The 21,313-nt window shown below is 43.8% G+C and overlaps 1 protein-coding gene across 3 annotated transcripts in view; it reads left to right on the forward strand.

Annotated features, from left to right (window-relative positions):
- The window catches only part of IARS1 (isoleucyl-tRNA synthetase 1), a 67,310-nt gene that overhangs the window by 18,049 nt on the left and 27,948 nt on the right, over nt 1-21,313 (forward strand). For all 3 annotated transcript variants that reach the window (XM_027041280.2, XM_027041300.2, XM_027041282.2), the window contains 13 exons: nt 666-813; nt 3,837-3,924; nt 4,188-4,248; nt 9,163-9,258; nt 12,141-12,263; nt 12,779-12,870; nt 13,950-14,048; nt 14,412-14,538; nt 15,742-15,815; nt 16,183-16,377; nt 18,129-18,215; nt 19,627-19,710; nt 20,685-20,829. In XM_027041280.2, the coding sequence (XP_026897081.2) occupies nt 666-813; nt 3,837-3,924; nt 4,188-4,248; nt 9,163-9,258; nt 12,141-12,263; nt 12,779-12,870; nt 13,950-14,048; nt 14,412-14,538; nt 15,742-15,815; nt 16,183-16,377; nt 18,129-18,215; nt 19,627-19,710; nt 20,685-20,829 (1,419 nt within the window). The remainder of the gene's footprint in view (nt 1-665; nt 814-3,836; nt 3,925-4,187; nt 4,249-9,162; nt 9,259-12,140; nt 12,264-12,778; nt 12,871-13,949; nt 14,049-14,411; nt 14,539-15,741; nt 15,816-16,182; nt 16,378-18,128; nt 18,216-19,626; nt 19,711-20,684; nt 20,830-21,313) is intronic.

The following is a 21,313-nucleotide window of genomic DNA, read 5'->3' on the forward strand; positions in this document are numbered from 1 at the left end:
ATTTGTAGAGCTCCTTTTTCTCAGGGCACTTTATTTAGAATGCAGTTGGTTTGGGTCAGGAAATGAGCTTTTCTGCTTTGTGGCTGTTTATTTTTTTTCTTTTATTGAGTGCGTGCGCAGGTAGGGGAGGGGCAGAGAAAGCAGGAAAGAGAGAGAATGCCAAGCAGGCTCCACACTGTCCACATAGAGCCTGATGCGAGACTCAAACTCACAAACTGTAACCCTCCCCCACATGTGTGCATGCTCGCTCTCCCTCTCTCTCTCTCTCTCAAAATAAATGTTTTTAAAAATCACATTCATGTCTTTAAAAAATGATTCATTTTTGTATTTTGGAATAAAGGATAACTTTTTTTTTAAAACAGTTATTTTGTTGACCTAACTTTTTATAGATTTGTTATACAATAGGTCATTATAATAGTGAAATCTCTATTATATATTCCTGTTTATGTACTTAAAATGTTGTTTTTGTGACTACTAAAGTAACTGTTAAAACACTTTTGAAGAATATAAAAAATGTATTTGGAATTGTTTGCTTTATATTTTCTTTTTATAAATATGGCGACGGGTTTTTATTCTGGAAGTCTATTCTTTAGAACCAATTCCCTTTTCTTCTGTGTTATTATTACAAATTTTGTAAAAGGGTACTTTATCTCATTTTATCTCAGGATGTACAAGACCCTTCAGTGTTTGTAACTTTCCCTTTGGAGGAAGATGAAAATGTGTCTTTGGTGGCTTGGACAACCACTCCCTGGACTCTCCCAAGTAACCTTGCCCTGTGTGTTAATCCAGATATGCAGTACGTGAAGATTAAAGGTAAGCGTGGGCCGGGTTACTTACGACTGATATGGAAAAGATCGATTTAACTTATTTTGGGAAAGAATGAAAACTTACATTTCTTTTTGGAGTAAAAATAGAAGTTTTTGAAAAAGTGTTAGAACTTGAATGTCAAAATAACCTCTAAAAGTTTTTTTTTTTTTCATTTTTGGTTGAAAAAGTAAATGCACATAAAAATTAAAATAGAGATATAAAAAAAAAAGAGTCCTTACAGTTTTCAGATTATAATACCCTTTTACACATCGTCCCCACGTTACAGATGAGGAAGGAGCTGGAGATTCAGAGAGGTGGTATCTCATCGTTACTAGGAACGTGATGTGTGTTTTCAACACCACCAAGCAGTTAACCTAATTTAGACACTAGCTACCTGGAGACAGCGTCAGGCGTCAGATACCACAGGTTAAGGGCTCAGTCCTACAGAACCACCTGTACCACCACACCCTCAACTGCAGATGTCATTTTCAAGTCCTGTGCTTCCGACAGACCGTGACCCCTCTCCTTAGGTTGGATTAATGTGCTAGAGCAGCCCACAACTCAATGGTTTGTCATGAAAGGATATTATAAAGGATGCACATAAACAATCAGATGAAGTACATAGCGGGAGGTGTGGAAGGGTCCTGAGCCCAGGAGCTTCTGTCTCCTACCTAACTGGGATGAGTTGCCCTCACAGCATGTAGATACTCTCACTAACCTGGACATACTCCACACCCCATCCTGTTGAGGTTTTATGGAGGCTTTGTGGCTATTGGTGTTTGAACTCAATCTCAGGCCCCTCTCCCCATCCCTAGGTGGGTGTTGGGGGGGTGGGGGTGGTGAAAGTTCCAATCCTAAAGTGACTTGGGGGCTTTCCTAACATCTGTTCATTAACATAACAAAAGACACCTTTATGACTCTTAGCACTTAGGACTTTGCAAGGGTTTTAGGAGCTCTGCCAGGAATGGGGACTAAGACTGAAATATGTGTTTCTCAGAATTGATACCAGAACTTGAGAACTTTGTGCCTTTCAGATATTCCCTTGTAGAGAGCCAAAATCTTGATGAAGCCCTTTCCATGGAGACTTCTATGAAAAAATAAGATTGTTCCTTTAGGTTTGGGTAGTTTATGGAGGGAGGGGGAAGCCATGGAAAGGAAACCATAGCCAGAAAAGTAAGCACCTTATAAGACAGGTGACTTGATTCATAGCTGCTTGTGAGGCAGAGGAAAGATTCAAGAAAGGAATGGGAGGTGCGTGGGTCAGAAGACAGGTGTTTTCATTACTGCTTAGCTGGGCCTTGGGAACAGATGGGAGCAGTTCCTCCTGCTGGTGGCTGTGGGTGGAGAGCCTCTCTAGGCAGGACCTGGCCCCTGTGTCTCCCTGGGGACAGTGCTGCTCTCTAGTGAGTCTGACGGCCTCAGGGGCCATTGGGCAGACACTTCAGCCCTGACCTTTGTCTGCCCACATGTGACCCACATACCTGGTGGGCCATGTGTCCTGAGTTTTATCCAGAAAATGTAGACTCCACTGACCATGAAGCTCCAACGCAGCCAGAGCTAGTGGGTGGCAGCGTTCGTTATTTTTAACAGCTTTTCAGCAGTTGCAGAGGTCTTCACAATGATCCATAGATTCTCGTGTTTCTAATGGTGAACTGCATGTATGTCATAGGCTCCAGTAAATCTTAGGATATATCTTACTTTACAAGTGGGAGTTTAAATTAGTCTGTTTTTATAAGGTGATTTGCCATTTGCTGTTAAATTTTAAGTGTTTGTACATTTATTCTAGCCTTGCTATTCCTAGGAAAGTTTCCTCCAGAAACACTCTAATAATGATACAAAGATACGTGCAAGAGCATTCATTACCCCAGTGTTCCTAGTACTAACAATCTGAAAACAGCTTAAATCCTAGTTTTAGTTGATGGGCTAAAATGACTTGCACTTCCACAGAAAGGAGTACTGGGTAGCTGTTTAGTCGAATAGAAAAGGCAATATATGCTAATATATGGAAAGATGTTCACAATATAGTGTGTGAAGGCAAACTGAAAACTGTATTGAGTTCTATCTCATAATTAGTAAAAAAAAAAAAAAAAGGTGCGCATTCACATAAGATGTATGTGAGTGAGTATACATGTAGAAATAGACACTCAAGAGGCACCTGGGTGGCTCAGTCGGTTTAGCATCCAATTCTTGGTTTTGGCTCAGGTCATGGTCTCAGGGTCCGTGAGATCAAGCCCCATGTCGGGCTCTGTGCTTACAGTGTGGAGCCTGCTTGGGATTCTCTCTCCCTTTTCTTCTGCCCCTCCCTGACTCACACACACTCTGCCTCATAAATAAATAAACATTTTAAAAAAAAGAAATAGACACTCAAATGATAGTGTCTTGCATGGGGATATGGTTATGGAGGACTTTTACTCAGTGAGTTTCTTCGTTTGTTAATGGGGCTCAAATTCACAAACGAAGATCATGACCTGACCCAAAGTCGGACACCTAACCGACTGAACCCACCCAGGCGCCCCGGTTAATGTTACGATTTTTAATTTTTTTTTTTCAACGTTTGTTTAATCTGGAAAGATAAAGACAGAGAGAGAGTGGGGGGGGACAGAAAGAGAGGGAGACACAGAACCCGAAGCAGGCTCCAGGCTCCAAGCTGTCAGCATAGAGCCCATTGCAGGGTTTGAACCCACAAACCATGAGATTATAACCTGAGTCAAAGTCGGACACTTAACCGACTGAGCCACTCAGGCGCCCAATGTTAAGATTTTTAAACATTTACGTATATGACTTTTGGTCGGAGAAAATAAAGATTAATATACTTAAAATGAGTAGAAGCTCAGTAAGCACACCTGCTGTTTCCGTCATCTTTGGGTCTGGAAAGCAGTGTGTGTTGGTGTCCTTGCCGCATTTCTCTTGCTGAGCACAAGAGGTACAGGTGATACAGGACCCCAGGAGGGAGGAGTGTGCTAGTGTGCTTCTAGACTCCGCCGAAGTCTGAATGTCACTCAAGTCCACTTTTTCCCTTGCTCTCATAGATGTCATCAGAGGAAAATTGCTGATTTTAATGGAAGCCAGATTACCAGCCCTGTATAAACTGGAAACTGACTATGAAGTCCTTGAAAGGTAAGTATACAAATTACTGATTTGTATGTGTGGGTATGTGTATGTCTTTCTTTAACCTTGAGAGGTGAAACACCTACTGCCCAAAAGGTTTCTTATTCAAGTTCGGTTTTAATATTCCTGCTGTGTATGTTCAGACCACATATTCCAGCATTAATGACTGTGAAACAACTAAACCAGCAGGCAGTGATGACTTGATGTGGCTGCAGTTTTGTTTCTTGGAGGGTTTTAGTCTAATTGTGAGTTTGCCTTTCTCCTTTTTCTAGATTTCCTGGTTCCTGTCTCAAAGGCAAGAAGTACAGGCCCCTGTTTGACTATTTTGTGCAGGTGAGTTCAGGGACCTGCCTGACGTGGGTCCTGCATAGCTTGGCACTGGGTCCCTGGAGTGTTATGATGCACCTGCAGTGGGAGTCACTGCGTTGCTGTCCTGTGGGTTGTGTGGGTTTCCCATGGCTTGTGTAGGTATCTGTCGCCTATATGGGTGTCCGTGGCTTGTGTGGGTATCCCTTGGCTTGTGTGGGTATCCTGTGGCTTGTGTGGGTGTTGGGATCCAAAGTCTCTCTTGGTAGCAATAAAATTAAATTATATGTGTATTGCCTTCTTGTTTTAATAATGAAAATTGTATAGGAATTTTTTTAATACTTTTCTTAAGTTATGAAAGGAAACACTTAAGTTTGAGAAGATTTATGTGTATATATTTTTATTGCTTATAGATTTTATTGCTTATAGATTTTCATCTTGGAAATCTGTTGGTTTGGAGGTGTTTTGGTTTCATTTCACGAATTTAAGATAGTGCTCAGAATAAAACCTTGTGTCTAACGATCAACAGAGTTCATGTCAAGGAAACTGATGAGGTGGGGGTTTTAAATCTAGGCATCAAGGCAAAGTTCATACATTTGGTAACCTAGTTTTCTTAAGAGTCATGAAGCAGTTTTATGTAGTTTTCGTTTTCTGCCAACAGAGAATCCATGGCTATTGTTGCCATGGAAACTCCACCACCACCAGTAAAAGAACAGGGTCAGCAGGAAGTTCCTGTTGATCTCTATCTATATGTGTTGGAGTGAAATAGTGAACAACACCCTCAGACCAGGCTTTATGCCTTATGTGAAAATTATATTCAGCTGTACATAGTATTAGTTGGCAGAACCTTATACCACAGCCCAGGATAAAACATTTGCTTACCTCTGTTCTGGTTCAGGAACAGAGTTTGATTCATGCAGGTGATCTCTGCCATTTGGGCTCTGTCCACAGTGTCGCTCACATCTGTCTTCATTTTTGTGTGTGTTGAGTGTTTTCCCGTGTTTCTCATGTCCCAGTTACATTTGACCCTCGAACAACATGGGGGTCAGTAGCGCCAATCTGGGTGCAGTGACTTTTGACTCCCCCCAAAACGTAGCTGTTAATAGCCTACTGTTGACCAGAAGCCTTACCAATAACACAAATAGTTAACACGTATTTTGGATTTTATATGTGTTATATACTGTATTCTTAAAGTAAGCAAGAGTAAAGAAAATATTATTAAAATCATAAGGGGACCCCTGAGTGCCTCAGTTGGTTAAGCATCCGGTTTCAACTCAGGTTTGTGAGTTCGAGTGGTTCGTGAGTTCCACTTGAGTTCTTGCGGTTCGTGAGTTCGAGCCCCATATTGGGCTGTGTGCTAACAGCTCAGAGCCTGGAGCTAGCTTCAGATTCTATGTCTCTCTGTCTCTCTGCCCCTCCCCAGCTCACACACTCTCTCAAAAATCAATAAACATTAAAAAAGAAGAAAATTGTAAAGAAAACATATAGTGGTTTTTCTAGTAGTGTATTCATTGAAAAAATTTTTTGGTGGTTTAAACAATTCTAATACTTTGTTTTCCCAAACATTAAGTATGTATAAAAAGTTTTTCTCCACAAAAAGACACAAAGTACAAAGTCCTAGCACATCTTTTTGAAAAACCATTGCTGCTATTTATACTGTCCTAGAATAGAGAAAGCCAACTTTATTATCAGGTTAGCAGAATCATAATACATAAACCTGACAAAGCATTTGTGGAAAAAATACCAGCTAACTTATAAATACAGATGTGGCGTTTCCAGGAACAATTGCTGAATTGATAATTGCATATACTAGGGCTGCAGCATGACATGGGCACATACGAATTTTTACAGAATCATACTTGTTCAGTGTCTTACAGGCTAAAGAAGAAAACGGCATCTCAGCTTGTACTGAAAAGCCTGTTTATGAAACTCAGCTTCCCCGTGTTTAATTCTCTTAGAGAATGAGGATTAAGAAAACGTCTTCACTAAAAAAGAAAAAAATCTAAAATTGACCAGCCACCACAAAGGTGATGTCCTGCATCCTGGTGGCCTTGGCCCCGCAGTTGTAGCAGCAGGACAGCTGCCCCATCACCCTGGAGGTATGCCACTGGTCCGAGGCCATTGCAGCTGTGGCCACACGTGGGCTGAGGTGGCCTTCAGGGAGGAGTCTGCACCCGGCCAAGAAGGGCTCCGGGCTATGGCTGCCCTGGTGCAGCTCCAGAGCCTAGCTCCCAGAGGACTCAGGAAGCAGGGGTGACAGGGACACAGGTCTCCCTGCACGAGGCTGTCCCTGCCCTGTGGGCCCGGCCTGTTCTGCAGCCCAGCCCCCCGCCTGCCAGCCCTCATACTGGACCCCACCACACTGTCGCCATACAACCTTCAACACTGCCTGTCCCCAGGGCTCCGGAGGCTGCTGACACCCTCAGCAGGCCTCTGGGAACTCAGGGCAGCAGGTATGACCTCTGCGCCAGTTGCCTTTGATTCACTTCCCTGGAGACTGGTGAATAATTGTCAGTAAGTGTCTTGTGGCTTTTGCCGTTCACTCTTAGGGAGAAAAGTGTGCTTAACTAGACCCGCGGTTCCAGCCTGTGTTATTCCAGGGTCAACTGTAATGGCCTTCTTCCTCATTCCAGGTTACTGCTGGTGGATTTCCCTGTGCTCCCTGTGAGCCCGCAGCTGTCAGCCAGCTCATTCCTCTCAAGTGGTCTCCATTTGGCCCATGTGCTTCCTAGCCACATCCTCTAATACTGCTTTATTTTTTTTTTAACGTTTATTTATTTTTGGGAGAGAGTGCATGTGCCCATGAGTGGTGGGGGTGGGGGGCGTAGAGAGAGGGGAACAGAGGATCTGAAGCTGTCTTGGTGATGACAGCAGAGCCTGATGTGGGGCTCAAAGTCACAAATCACAAGATCATGACCTGAGCTGAAGTCAGACGCTCAACTAACTGAGCCACCCAGGCACCCCATAATGTTGCTTTAAACATGTCCTTTGCTTCTGTCAGACTGGCCCTTTCTTTCCCTCCTTTCCTGCCTTTGTTTTCAGTAGGTTTTCCTCCTATTAATCCTTCGTCTTCTTTAAGGTGCTCAAGTACAACCCACACTTCAAGGCTGAACTCAGACACCATCTGAAAAACGTCTTTTGAAATGCCTCTGGTTTCTCCTTCTGAAAAATGTCATTACTACATTCTTCTCTTATAGATCTTAACATATTCTGTTTTATGTCGGATTTTTTAAACACCTATTTATTTTTGAGAGAGAGAGAGAGAAAGCGCGCGCGCGCAAGTGGGGGAGGGGCAGAGAATGGGAGACACAGAATCTAAAGCAGGCTCCAGGCTCCAAGCTGTCAACACAGAGCCTGACATGGGGCTTGAACCCACGAACCACGAGATCATGACCTCAGCCAAAGTCAGACGCTTAACTGACTGAGCCACCCAGGCATCCCTTGTCAGATTTGTTTTGTCTTGAAACTCTCTCACTAAATCAGTTACTCTTACCCTTTCTGACCCAGACCCTATTTGAGAATCCAAGGAGAGCTCAGTGCTCAGCAGATGGGCTCAAACACACCAGAGAGGAAGTCTGGGTTCAGTCAGAGGTCTTTCTGGAATGTGCACTTGGTCCATATTCCACTCAGATAGCTTCTGAATTTCTGGGACCTTCACTGAATTTTAGGCAGGTACTAGAAATTCTTTGACTTGGGGCAAAATCATCTGATGTATCCCTAAGATACACATGTTCTAAAATATTAAGTGGGAGCTATGGGGGTAGGTGCTACCTGTGAGGGCTGTGCTACAGCTCTGGTGACCACTGACCACCCATCCCTGGCAATTCAGGGTCCAGAACTGGACCGAGAGACAGGACCCCGTGGGGTTCCGCTGTCTGCTGCTAAAACAGCTCCCACGCGAACGTCAGGCTAAGGGCACACGTGTTCCCACTCCACATTTAAACTATTGAAGACACACCTATCAGCCTCTGTCCTCCCACACCAAAAATATTTCCAGGTGGTGTAGGTTACAGCAATGAGAAATTCCTGGCTGTTTTTCAAGTTTGATTTTAGGCAAGTGCCAAGGAATCAAAGAGCTGTGATGCAGTTGAAGATAGCATCGTTTTTGGAGCCAGAAGACCTTGAGTCAGGTTGTGTCCATCACTGTTGTGTATTTGGACAAACTATTTCATCTTTGTTCTGAGTTAGTTCATCAATGAAATGAAAATAGAATCAATATATTTGAAACACAGAAATACCGTGTGCCTTTTTCACAAGATCATTGGATTAAATGCGATTAAGTGTGAAAATCTATCCTGAAAGTAGTCTTCACGAAGACAGAAAGACCAGCAGAGGATCGGTTTGGCTGAGACAGTGTATTGGAAACACATAGGGAGAGGTGAAGGTGGAAGGAGGAGGTCTGTAGCATCATAGGTAGTAACCTGACTTTGCAACAGTGCGTCCCTCCGTGTCACAGTGCGCAGAGCGCCGTTAACCAGAGCTTGTCACTCCAGGCGCCCATTCTGGCTCCTTGAGGGTTTGCCCTGGTGGCAGGGCCGACAGAAAGGTGACTGGGAGCACCCCAGAGGTGCGGCGGGTTAGGGGTCATTTTCTGAGGCTGCACAAAACTCTGCACACCAGGTGCTGGCGTGGCTGGGAGGTCAGCAGGACTCACAGAAAGCCCCATTTTGTGACTGGGGAAGTTCGAACATTTTCTCTGCAGTTCTTCAGATAATTCTTCACGTAATTATTTCATTTTCGGTAATTATTTCATTTCTAAGTGATAAATTACAGAAAAGATGTATTGAGTTAGCATGTTTCTTCCCAGTCTGAATTATTCTGTCCTATCTCTGAAAATAATTTTGCGTGTTAGGAGTTTTTTCAGGCTCTTAGCAAATACTGTTATGAAATTAACCCTAAAATGTGTTCCATTCACTACACCTGCTGACCTTTCTGTTGCAGCGCAAGGAGAACGGCGCTTTCACGGTGCTCACCGACAGCTACGTGCGGGAGGAGGGGGGCACTGGAGTGGTGCACCAGGCTCCATACTTCGGTGCTGTGAGTAGTAGAACTCTCATAAGTGGGTCTCGTGTGTGCCATGAGCGTGTGTGTGCGAGCGCACCTCATGCTTGCCCACATCATAGGGCTTTGCAGGCTCACTGCCCCCAAAAGATGGCTTATCAAACTTATATCTGCAGTTTTTTTCACCCTGAGCTCATCTCTGAAAGTGGTGAGCTAAATCCTGGGCATCCCCAGCCATTTGGTCTTTCTGAATGAAAGGCATTCTTTGTTTTCATTCATTCGTAATGTACTCACCGTGCCCTCTACTCTCTACCGTGTGCAGTTCTGTGTGGTCACCGTGACTGTCAGAGTGCTGAGAGGTGGTATCACCTCCACTGTGCTCGTCCGAACACTGTGATGAGAGGACAGAATTTGACCTCTTCAAAGCAGGATGGTGTGGTTAATTTTACATGTTGCCCAGAGTAATTTTTCCAAAAATGCAATTCTTTTGATGTAACTTGTGTATGAATAAAACACCCTCTGGGGACCTACCTACATACTCTTCTCAGCTTGATCGTTTTGTCAGTGAGAGTGAAGCTAGTCTGTCTCCATTCATCATTTGCTTTCATACTTAACCTTGGCAGAGATTTTTATTATGGAAATCTTCAAACCTACCCGGAAGTAGAGAGATGTTATAATAAATCCTTATGTTCACATCACCCACCTGCAGTGATCCGTTTTATCTTCTTCCTTCTCCTCTTCCGCCCACACCTTCTCTACTTAGGTCTGAGGGTTTTGAAACAAATCCTCAGCATCGTGGTCTTCATCCGTACACATCTGTGACTGATCAGAACTTTCATTTTTAATATGCTACCATGCCACTGTTGCACCCAGTAAAGTTAATGCTTCCTTAATATCACAAAATTGAATATGACGGAAGCATTCTTAATAATACTCTTTACTAGGTTTTAAGAACTAGTCAGATTTTAGTTACTCATGATAGTTTTCAAGTCAACTAGTATGACTTCTTCACTGATAATAAATTTAAAAAAAACTTGGTTTTAAAATGTGCTTTAGTTTTTCCTTTAAAATTGTATTTGTCACATACTGGGTATGTTTGGATTTTTATTTTTTAGGTTCCACGTAAGAGTGAATTCATATGTTGTCTTTTTCTGTCTGGTTTATTTCACTTAGCATAATACCCTCTGAGTCCATCCATGTTGTCAGGAACGGCAAGATCCCATTCTTTTTTATGGCTTAAAAATACTCCATTGTATATTTACCACATATTCTTTGTCCATTCATCTGTTGGACACTTGGGTTGTTTCCATATCATTGCTTTGTAAATAATGCTGCAGTAAACATAGGGATGCATATATATTTTTGAATTACTATTTTCTTCAGGTACATAGCCAGGACTGGATTTCCTAGACCATATGATATTTCTATTTTTAATTTTTTGAGGAACCTCCATTCTGTTTTTCCCAACACCATTTACTAGAGACTGTCTTTTCCCAATTGTATATTCTTGCTTCCTTTGTCATAGATTAATAGACCATACAAACATGGCTTTATTTCTGGGCCCTCTGTTCTTTTCTATTGATCTGTGTGTCCATTTTTGTGCCAGTGCCATACTGCTTTGATCACGACAGCGTTGCAGTGTGCCTTGACATCTGGGAGTGCAGCACCTCTAGCTTTACTCTTTCTCAAGGTTCCTTTGACCATTTGGAATCTTTTGTGGTTCAAGAAAATTTCAGTAGTATTTGTTCTAGTTCTGTGAAAAATGCTATTGGTGTTTTGGATAGGGATTGCATGTGTCCTGTAGATTGCTTTGAGTACTATAGTCATTTTAACAATATTTGTTCTTCCAGTCCATGAGCATAGAATTTCTTTCCATTTGTTTGTGGCATTTTCAATTTCTTTTATCAGTGTTTTATATTTTCAGAGTACAGAGAGGTTTTTCACCTCCTTGGTTAAGTTTATTCCTAGGTATTTTATTATTTTAGTGTAATTGTAAATGGAATCATTTTCTTCATTTATCTTTTCTGCTGCTTCATTATTAGTGTCTACAAACACATCAGATTTCTGTGTATTAATTTTGCATCCTGCAACTTTACTGAGTTCATTTATTCTAATAGTTTTTTGGTGGAGTCTTTAGAGTTTTTTGTATATGGTCATCATGTCATCTGCTAAGTGGCAGTTGAACTTCTTTCTTACCAATATGGATGTCTCTCTTTTTTTTTTTTTTTTTTTTTTTGTCTAATTGCTGTTGCTAGGACTTCTAGTACTGTGTTGATTAAAAATGGTGAGAGTGACATCCTTGTTCCTCATCTTGAAGGAAAAGCTGTCAGTTTTTCACCATCTAGTATGATACTAGCTGTGGGTTTTCCATAGATGGCCACTATTAAGTTCACTCTAAACCCACTTTCTTGAGGGTTTTTTACATGAATGGATGTTGAATTTTGTCAAGTGCTTCTTCTGCATCTTTTGAGATGATCATATGGTTTTTACCCTTCATTTTGTTAATGTGGTGTATCACATTGATTTATTTGTGGATATTGAACCACCCTTGCATCCCCAGAGTTAATCCCACCTGATCGTGGTGAATGATTCTTTTACTATAGTGTTGAGTGCAGTTTGTGAATGTTATGTTGAGTATTTGTGCAAGTATGTTCACCAGGGGTACATGTGTGTCCTCCTCTTCCTTCTCACTTAGTGGATGCTCTGCTGTATATAGGGGTCTGTGAAGTAATGGCTGGAAAGATGATGTAGTCCCTGTCCAACTATAAGGGGGTATCTGAATGGTCCTGAATTAACTTCAGGTGAGAGGATAATTAAAGTCGATTAAGTCTATGTCAGAAGACAGAGCATTCTCTTGTGAATCAGTCACTTCCCACACTCCTGTCTTGAATACACTTAACCTGTTTCATTCTCCCCAGGATGACTATCGGGTCTGTATGGACTTCAGCATCATTCAGAAAGACTCTCCTCCTGTTTGCCCTGTGGATGCTTCAGGCTGTTTCACAGCAGAAGTGACAGATTTCACAGGACAGTATGTGAAGGTCTGTGTCTGTAGGACAGAGAAAGGTGTGGATTTCATCATATTTCTTTGTTTAATCAGCTTCTTATTAAGTAGCTTCATATCTGGATTTTTTTCTTTTCCAGGAAATTGTTTTTTTTTTTTTTATTTGGTTTGGTTTCAGCACATAAAACCAGAAAGATAGATATTATCGGCCACATTGTAAGCGTCTAGTATCTTGAGAGGAAGTATGTTATAGTTTCAAAGGCCGGAAACTAGGCTCTGATTGGTAACCCCCAAACCAGCTTTGTGGCCTCGGGGCAGCCATTGCTGGTGGAAGACTTCACTATCTTATGTGGTGTAGAAGTGCTTAATAAGTACCTAAAGGTAGACTGTGCCCAAAATGTGGGCTGGGTATTTTTATAATACATGTGTCATTTTTGCCTTTTATTCATAGTAAACATATCAAAATATCAGATTGTAGTAATGTACATAATTATATTGTGTTACCACGTATTGTAGGATATTTTAATGACTGTGCATTTATTTTTCTAACAGGATGCTGACAAAAACATCATCAGGACCCTGAAGGAAAAAGGCCGACTTCTTGTTGCTAGCACCTTCACTCACAGCTACCCTTTCTGCTGGAGGTGAGAAAAAGCAAAGACTTATAACTCAAGCTTCTAGTCTGTGGGGACATGTAGTGTGTGCACCCGCTTTTGTCAATCTGGGGTTCCCCTCATTTGTATCCTTTAGGGTTCGTGTTTGGAAACTGCCCTCTTGAATTCCATGAATATGTGTAGTTATTGTTTTCCTCAGCAGTTGTCTGAGAACTATCATTGTAGACAAATATTTGGTGTCAGGTCCACATTTCTTTAGGTGAGACTGATCTCTACCATTTCCTGGTGGAATTTAGTGAGAGATATAACATGATACAAGTTTGAATACAAGATCATACTATGAAGAGGTGGGTGAAAATGGAATGTTTGGGGACATCAAGTTCTGTTCCCACATTTCCTTTTTGCTGAAATTGACATCATTTCTTAGATAGCTATCACACACCAGCAGAACTATATTTTCCTTCTTGTTCAATTTTGTTTTTAAATGTCTATTTTTGAGAGAGAGAGAGAGGGAGAGACAGCATGAGCAAGAGAGGGGCAGAGGAGGGAGATACAGAATCCAACTCAGGCTCCAGGCCCTGAGTTGACAGCACAGAGCCCGACGTGGGGCTTGAACTCTCATGAACCGCGAGATCACGACCTGTGTCAAAGTAGGATGCTTAATCGACTGAGCCACCCAGGCACCCCTTCGTGTGTTGTTTTTTTTTTTTTTTTTTTAATGTTTATTTATTTTAAGAGAGTGTGAGTGGGGAAGGGTCAGAGAGAGAGAGAGGGCGAGAATCACAAGCAGGCTCTGTGGTGACATAGGGCTTGAACTTAGGAACCATGAGATCATGACCTGACCTGAAATCAAGAGTTGGACACTTAACCAACTGAGTCACCCAGGCGCCCCTATTTTTCTTTTTAATCTTTTATTAACTTTTGCCTTCTTGGTGTTGTGGAGATGACCAGTACCAAGGACGTAGGCATTAGTATTTGCAATAAAAACAAGTATTAGCAGAAGGCCAAATAGGTGGTGGTGACGTCAGTAAGAAACTAAAAGTTGGCCTTACCCTGGGTGCCTGCACACCTCAGTCTAACCAGCACATCCTGCATTGTTGCTTCCCCAGGTCAGACACCCCCCTCATTTACAAAGCAGTGCCTAGCTGGTTCGTACGGGTGGAGCACATGGTGGACCAGCTGTTGAAGAACAATGACCTGTGTTACTGGTGAGCAGTGAGATGTGTGTCTTCACAATGTCCTGTGTCCTTGGGTAGGGAGCATTGGCTTATCATTGTCTCCAAATATAGTAGTTCTAAGGGTCATCTTTTATTAAACACTATAATAATAGCTATTTTTTATTCTGTATTTTCAACACCGTGAAATCATCTAAATAATATTATATAAGAGAAGTAGCATCCTTTCTGTGATAAGGCATATGGAGGGAGCATTTTTCTTTTCTGTTAGCCTTAAATAACAGTCATTTTAAGGATATATGTTTATATTTTAATGTACCTACAAAAGCCATTTGTGCTTACTGCTCTGACACATGCTGAGCTCCTGGACCATACTCTCTGATCTGTTTATTGCAGGGTCCCAGAGTTTGTGCGAGAAAAGCGATTTGGAAATTGGCTAAAAGATGCACGTGACTGGGCAATTTCCAGAAACAGATACTGGGGCACCCCTATCCCCCTGTGGGTCAGTGATGACTTCGAGGAGGTGAGGCCATGCATTCTGTTGATTTTTGCTAAAGCACCTCATTTGTGTGTCTGATACTATTTCTTTCCTCTTTGCTCCTTTCTTATTTCATCTGTTTCTCTTTATTCTTCCTAGAATCATATAAATAAGAATTTGGGGGGAGGGACAGTTAACTTATTTTTACTTCTGTTAAATATTTTTAAATTGTATTTATCACTCTGTGTTGCTCACCCCCTTTTCTCTCCTTGTGAGTAACTGATAATCGGAATGGAGACTCCACACCTGCACTGTGCCATAGCATGTGAATCTACCCTCATAGCAGTGTAAAGGGAAGGCTTAAAAAACATTACCAGGGATACCTGGGTGGCTCAGCCAGTTAAGCATCCAACTGTCGGTTTCCGCTCAGGTCATGATCTCACGGTTTCATGAGTTCAAGCCCCATGTCATGCTCTGCGCTGACGGTGCAGAGCCTGCTTGGGATTCTCTCTCTCCCACTATCTGCCCCTCTCCTGCTCACACCATCTCTGGCTCTCTCAAAATAAATAAATAAAGTTTTAAAAATTTAAAAATTACCAAAGCATTGCCAACCTTACGTTTTATAAAGCCAAATGATTATGTGTGTAAATACGCATACGTGTCTGTAGATATACCCGCATGGCGGCCTTTGGCATGAAGACTACAAGACATGAAAAAAACAGCAGTTAGGTAGCCAAGTCTGAGGGCTAAGGAAAGGGCTGTGCGTGCTCCCTAGGGAGCAGACACCCCAGGTGAGACCCACAGCAGTTCCTGCTTGGGCTGCCCAGCTGGAGGCAATCCTGAGTGAGGTGTTGTGATCTCATTAGTTTGATCCGGTCCATGCACAATAATTTACTTCTAGCTTTGACTTGGAAAGATTCCAGATTAAAGAGCCAAATTCAAGTGCTGAGAAGAAACTAAGATGCCTCAGAATAATAGTCGAGGCATTTCATTTATGCTGGTTGCTAGTAAACCCTCAAAAGTATGTGTTGAGTGGATGCTGTTAGGTCCTCTCCATGTAGGGACTCCTGATATAGTGGAGCCCTCTCATCTCCTCAGTGACCTGCAGCCTTTGATGACGTAAGCCACATTACTGACAGCCATCCTGAAAGTCAGAGGTTTCCAAAACTAAGTGTGAATGTTGCGTAAAGTAAAGCTGTGTGGTCTTTGGCTCTGAGATTCTTCTGCCTTTTGACTTTGCTTTGACAGGTAGTATGCATTGGATCAATGGCAGAGCTTGAAGAACTGTCAGGAGCGAAGGTCTCTGATCTCCACAGAGAGAGGTCAGTCTCTGAACGTCCGCTTTTCTTTGTTCTGTCATTTAGAGAGCACCCGGCTAGGTGCTGGAGAGACGTCTGTAGAACAGATCTCAGAGCTACTCGGAATCAAGTACTGGTTTGCTGAGTTACTTTGTTGGTGACTCGGGTCACATTCACGAAGGGTGGCCTCTGTCCTGGAGTTGGATGTCGGGTGACTATGGTATGAACCCCCCAGATTGAGCATCACAGTGCCCTCTGACAGCCTGTGATAACTACCAGTGTTTCTGTTTGCAGATGAAAGCTTGATAGGTATCGTGTTTCCTCTTGGTAATTAGACCGCAAGTTGTTTTGTAGTTAGAACTAATAGAAGTGGCTTTGCTTTGTTTCTTAGCATTGACCATCTGACCATCCCTTCCCGTTGTGGGAAGGGGGTGTTGCGTCGTATCTCTGAGGTGTTTGACTGTTGGTTCGAGAGTGGCAGCATGCCCTATGCTCAAGTTCATTATCCATTTGAAAACAAGAGGGAGTTTGATGATGCATTTCCTGCAGACTTCATTGCCGAAGGCATTGACCAAACCAGAGGATGGTATGTTCTTTGTTCTTTCAAGAATTTTACTGATTTCATTTTATTGGATTTCAGGGTATTTTACTGAGCACCTAACATCGATTAGCTGGGTGCTGGAGGGATTGTGTCAAACAAGACAGGCTCTGTTCTTGCCCTCTGCCCCTCACCACCCAACATATTATTACAGTGTCTTTTGAGGGACTCCTGGATGGCTAAGTCAGTTAAGTGTCTGACTTTGACTCAGGTCATGATCTTGTGGTTCGTGAGTTCAAGCCTCACATCAGGCTCTCTGCTATCTACACAAAGCCTTCTTTAGATCCTGTCCCCTTGTCTCTGCCCTCATATGCTCTCGTGATCTCTCTCTCTCTGTTTGAAAAATAAACATAAAAATAAGTAAATAATAAAGTTTCTTTTGTGTAGAGATCGCTCACTGCAGTAAAGCTGTTTTAGAGTTTGAATTATTTCATTGACATTTTGGAATAGAGAGATTTGTTATACTTGAAGATTAAGTGATATAAAACAAAATGTATGTTCTTACTCATTTTAAACAAGCTATTCAAATGTTTAATGAGTACTTACATGTAAGATAATGATTTGGGTGCTACAGATTTAAAGAATACTTGGAAGAGTACTCAGATGTTAAAGCTAGCCTCATAAAATCAACATTCTAAAAAATCCAGACTTGGGGGGACAAAAGCAAGGAGGGGAAGGCTTTTGGCATTGTTTTTATCTGGTGCCTGTTTAAAGCAGTACCCTTGTCTTGTGGGTTAGAAAAAGGTGAGTTCCCTTCTCATGGATGAGAAATTTGGCTGGCCCAGGTTCTAATTCCACTTTGATTAGTAATGTTTTTACAGCAGTGTTTCAGGAACATTAGTGTCATTTTCTACTTTTACATCTTGCAATAGACATCACAAGTTGAATTCCAGTCTTAACGTTCCAGAAAGTGCCATTTTCAGCCTCCAATCCATTTATCTTTAGGAACAGGTCCAAAGCCCTTCTTAGGGAAGGCCAGATGCCTCACCAGCAGGTTATGTCCCTGGGGGGGGTGGCGATGTCTGCCAGCCCTTGACAGTCCTGTGGGTCCCTCAGTGCACGTCTCTCCCCGCCTGCCTCAGGCTCAGGCTGCCTGTCCTGGCAGCCAGGACCTCCTGACCCACCTTCAGAGGAAGGCTGTCTGGTCCACCCTCAACCGTCCATGTCCTGTCATGTCTTGGGGTGCAAAACCAGGTTGGAAGTGACACTGGAGCATCACTCACTAGGGTGGCTGCAGGGATGTGGTGGAGTTTAGGGAACAAGCGAGCTAGCAAGGCAGCAGTGTGCGTGGCGTCTGGCAGAGCATTCTCTAGTCTCTGCTGTCTGACTTTTGGGGGAGAGTGCCTTCTGCATCTTCTGTCCTCAGACTGTCTCATATGACATTATGCTAAGGCCACACACACCTGGATTTTCAGCCTGGCATGTCTAGGGGTCCCGAGAGGCTGCCAGCTGGCCCCTGAGGAGGGCAGCAGTTCTGTCCTCAGCTGCTGGGGTACTTTATTAGCTTTCAGTCACATTTTCTGTTTTCTGACCTGATTTGTCTGCAGTGGGGTCTTGTGTGGTTTTTCAGCACACCCCCAAATGTTTCCAGTGTCACCAGCCAAGAACCTTTGTCATAAACAATTAATAAGGGTAACTGATCTAAAATAGAAATTTAGTACTATAAATAAACATAGTCTTTTTTCCTTTGCTCAGATTCCTTTTCTGTTGTTGCTGATCTGTTTATGGGTTTTTTCCAGGTTTTACACCCTGCTGGTGCTGGCCACGGCTCTCTTCGGACAGCCGCCTTTCAGGAACGTGATTGTGAACGGGCTCGTCCTGGCCAGGCAGGTGCTTGTCCCTGGCCCTTTGTTCTAGCAGCCACGGTCCGGACGGGTCTAGCCATTTCTTGTTGCTGCTCTTCCCTTCTCTTCCCTTACCTTCCCTCCCCTCCCCTCCCCTCCCTTCCTGCCCACTTCTCTCCCAGTGTCGGTCCCTCCCAGGGAGAAGGGCAGACTGGAGAGTGAGGCCTGAGGGGGGTGGGGGCATGCATCCTGTGATAAAGTACATTCGCTGCTGGTACTTATTTAATCTGTACCCTGGTCCTTTAATAAAGATTTTTTTTGTCTTTTTAACATGAGGGAACTATGGGTTCTAGAGATTTTCGATGTCATAGAGGATTCTTATTTTTTCTTCTATTACCTGTAGTCATTAAAAGTCCAGTGCAAATTACTAAAAATAAGAAGTAAACATTTACATAGATACCTTGCCTTGTGTTTTCCGAGGCAGGACGTTGTGCAGGCCCTGCTGTGAGTGTTTTGTTTTCTCTCATCAGAGCCCCAGAACTGACGTGGGTCCTTTTCTTATCCCATTTGGACATTTGAGGAGTATGAGATACAGAATAAGCAACTTGCTCAAAGTAACACAGCCAACGATGATAAAGTCACCTTGTGCACACAGGGAGTCTGGCTCTACTGTCTGTGCATCTTTGGAGTTTTTTTAATTGAAAACATTATTGAATCGTAGATTTGCGTACAGTTGTGCAGCAGTAACAGAGAGCCCTGGTGTGCTTTGCCAGGTCACACTTTTCAGACCCAGCATCATCACCGCCCCATCCTGTTCAGCCCCCTGTCTCACATGTACCCATTTGCTGGCGTGCTTAGTTGCACACAGTTACCACACACGTAGGTGCCTGTGCCCACCAGCACGGTCAAGGTACTAGATGTTTTGGCATCCCAGGACTCCCCCCCCACCCCCACCCCCACCCCCCCTACCATTGCCCCTGGCCTCCCAGCAACCACTAGTCTGCTCTTCATCTCTGATTCCATCACTTCAAGTTCTGTTATGTGAATGGAATCCTACCCTCTATGACTTAGGGCCTGGCTTTGCCACTCAGTGAAATGTCCTGGAGATTCCTCAGGAAAGTTGTGTCCTTGGTGGAGCAGTGCTCCGGGTGCGGGTGACAGCAGCTTGACCATAGCCTGCTGGAGGACATGGGGTTGTCCCCAGTGGTTGCTGACTATGAACTGCTGTTACAGGCTTTTGCACCAATTCAGGTTTTCATTTCTCTGGGATAAATGCTGAGCCTGTGTTTTCAACTTCTCCACTGACTCACCACCATGTTCGGAAAGACTACCTATTGTGCCCTTATGCCACTTACATTTATGTATTCCAGTTTGCAAGTGACCTATAACCATATGTAAAGGTAAACTGCGACAGTGACACATTTGATTGGCATCTCCCTTTTGTTTTTTCAAGTGATGGCCAAAAAATGAGCAAGCGAAAAAAGAATTATCCGGATCCACTTTCAATCATCCATAAATATGGTGCTGACGCCCTCAGGTACAAGCCACTGCCCTGCCCTGTGTATAATGTCGTTTTATGTAAGCTCCCTTTATTGATCGTGTTCCTTAATTTGGTTTATAATTAGCTTTTGAAAAGTGTGTGTGGTAATGTGGTCAGTTATGTTGGTGTGGTGTTGGCTCCAAACCCGCAAGGTGGTTTTCTAAATAACAGCAGCGTGTGCAAACCCAGAGGTATTGTGGGGAACTGGGCCTGTGTTGCTCTCGGGCCGTCTGCTGGGCTTTCTGCCTCCCTCCCTCCCCTGACTCCATCTCCTTGGCCATTTAGTCCTTTTTTACACTTGCTCCTCAGAAGGGCCATCTGTGGCATATTTATGCTAGAGCACATAAAAACTAATATCGAAAAGCTTGTAGAGAAACGTGAGCCACCACTTGAAATAGGAGTCCTAGTCATGGACATGAAGTGTTTGGGTGGCAGGGGAACCACAGACATCTCGTCCCGCCTCCTCCTGCCACAGACACGGAGACACATCCAGGGGCTGTGCCCAAGCACGTTGGCAATTGCTGTGTGGCCCAGGGGCAGTGAATGGGGTGTCCTCCCCCACCCCCCGGTTATCTGTTAGACTTCCCCTTGGGCCTGCTGACAACCTGAGAGCCACATCAGTCATTGCAGTGAGGACTGTCCCATCTGGTGTTTAGCAGCACCCCTGGCCTCTGCCCTCTGCCCTCTGCCCTCTGGAGCCCTCTGCTCCTTCTGTGAATCCCTGCGGGTGCACCTGAGTTGGCCGAGTGCCACATCTTGGTAAGGGTTACGTCTCCCCTTCGTTATTCACTAGTTTTCCTACACAGAGTAAGAGCTTTGTCATTTTTAAATTGACCGTTAGAAGAGTATTGGTGATTCTCCCCCTTTATGTAAAAATGCTAATTTTCTTGTTTGTCTTGTCAACATGCCCAATAATAATATTTGTTTTAATTTCTATGTTCCTTTTCTGTGTGATTTTTCTCCTCATCCAGATTATATCTGATCAACTCCCCTGTGGTGAGAGCAGAAAACCTCCGCTTTAAGGAGGAGGGTGTGCGTGATGTCTTGAAGGACGTGCTGCTCCCGTGGTACAACGCCTATCGCTTCTTCATCCAGAACGTGCTGAGGCTGCAGAAGGTGTGGGCTTGGGTTTGTGTAGGAAAGAGCTCCATGGGCAACACCACAAAGCGGTCCCTGTGGATGGGGCTCAGAGCTGTTGGGGGGCCACCAGTGAAAGTGCACAGAGTCTGGGGTCTGCACTGGGTGGGCTCCAGCTGGCCTCTGCGGCATGCTGGGCCCCTGCGGAGGAGTCCCCTTGGAGGTTTATTGATCCCCCACTTGCCCTCCCTCCTGGACCCCAGGCTGACAGGTGGGCTGGGGGTGAGTCGGCCTCCTACAGTGAGGAAACGCTGAGGAGAGGCTGCTACACACGGTGCTCAGTGGTGCATCCAGGTCCAGGCTCTGAAAGTGAGAGACGTCCCACTGGGTTGTTAGGAGGGAAAACCAGGATTGTGGTGTGTGTGGAAGTACCTTGGGGAGGTTCTGTGCCCCGTCTGAGAAGCCACCTCCCCTGAGGCTCCATTGCACGGGGGTGCCTGTCTGTGCTCTCAGGGCTCCGTTT

Source organism: Acinonyx jubatus, chromosome D4, assembly GCF_027475565.1.
Source record: "Acinonyx jubatus isolate Ajub_Pintada_27869175 chromosome D4, VMU_Ajub_asm_v1.0, whole genome shotgun sequence".
NCBI lineage: Eukaryota > Metazoa > Chordata > Mammalia > Carnivora > Felidae > Acinonyx > Acinonyx jubatus.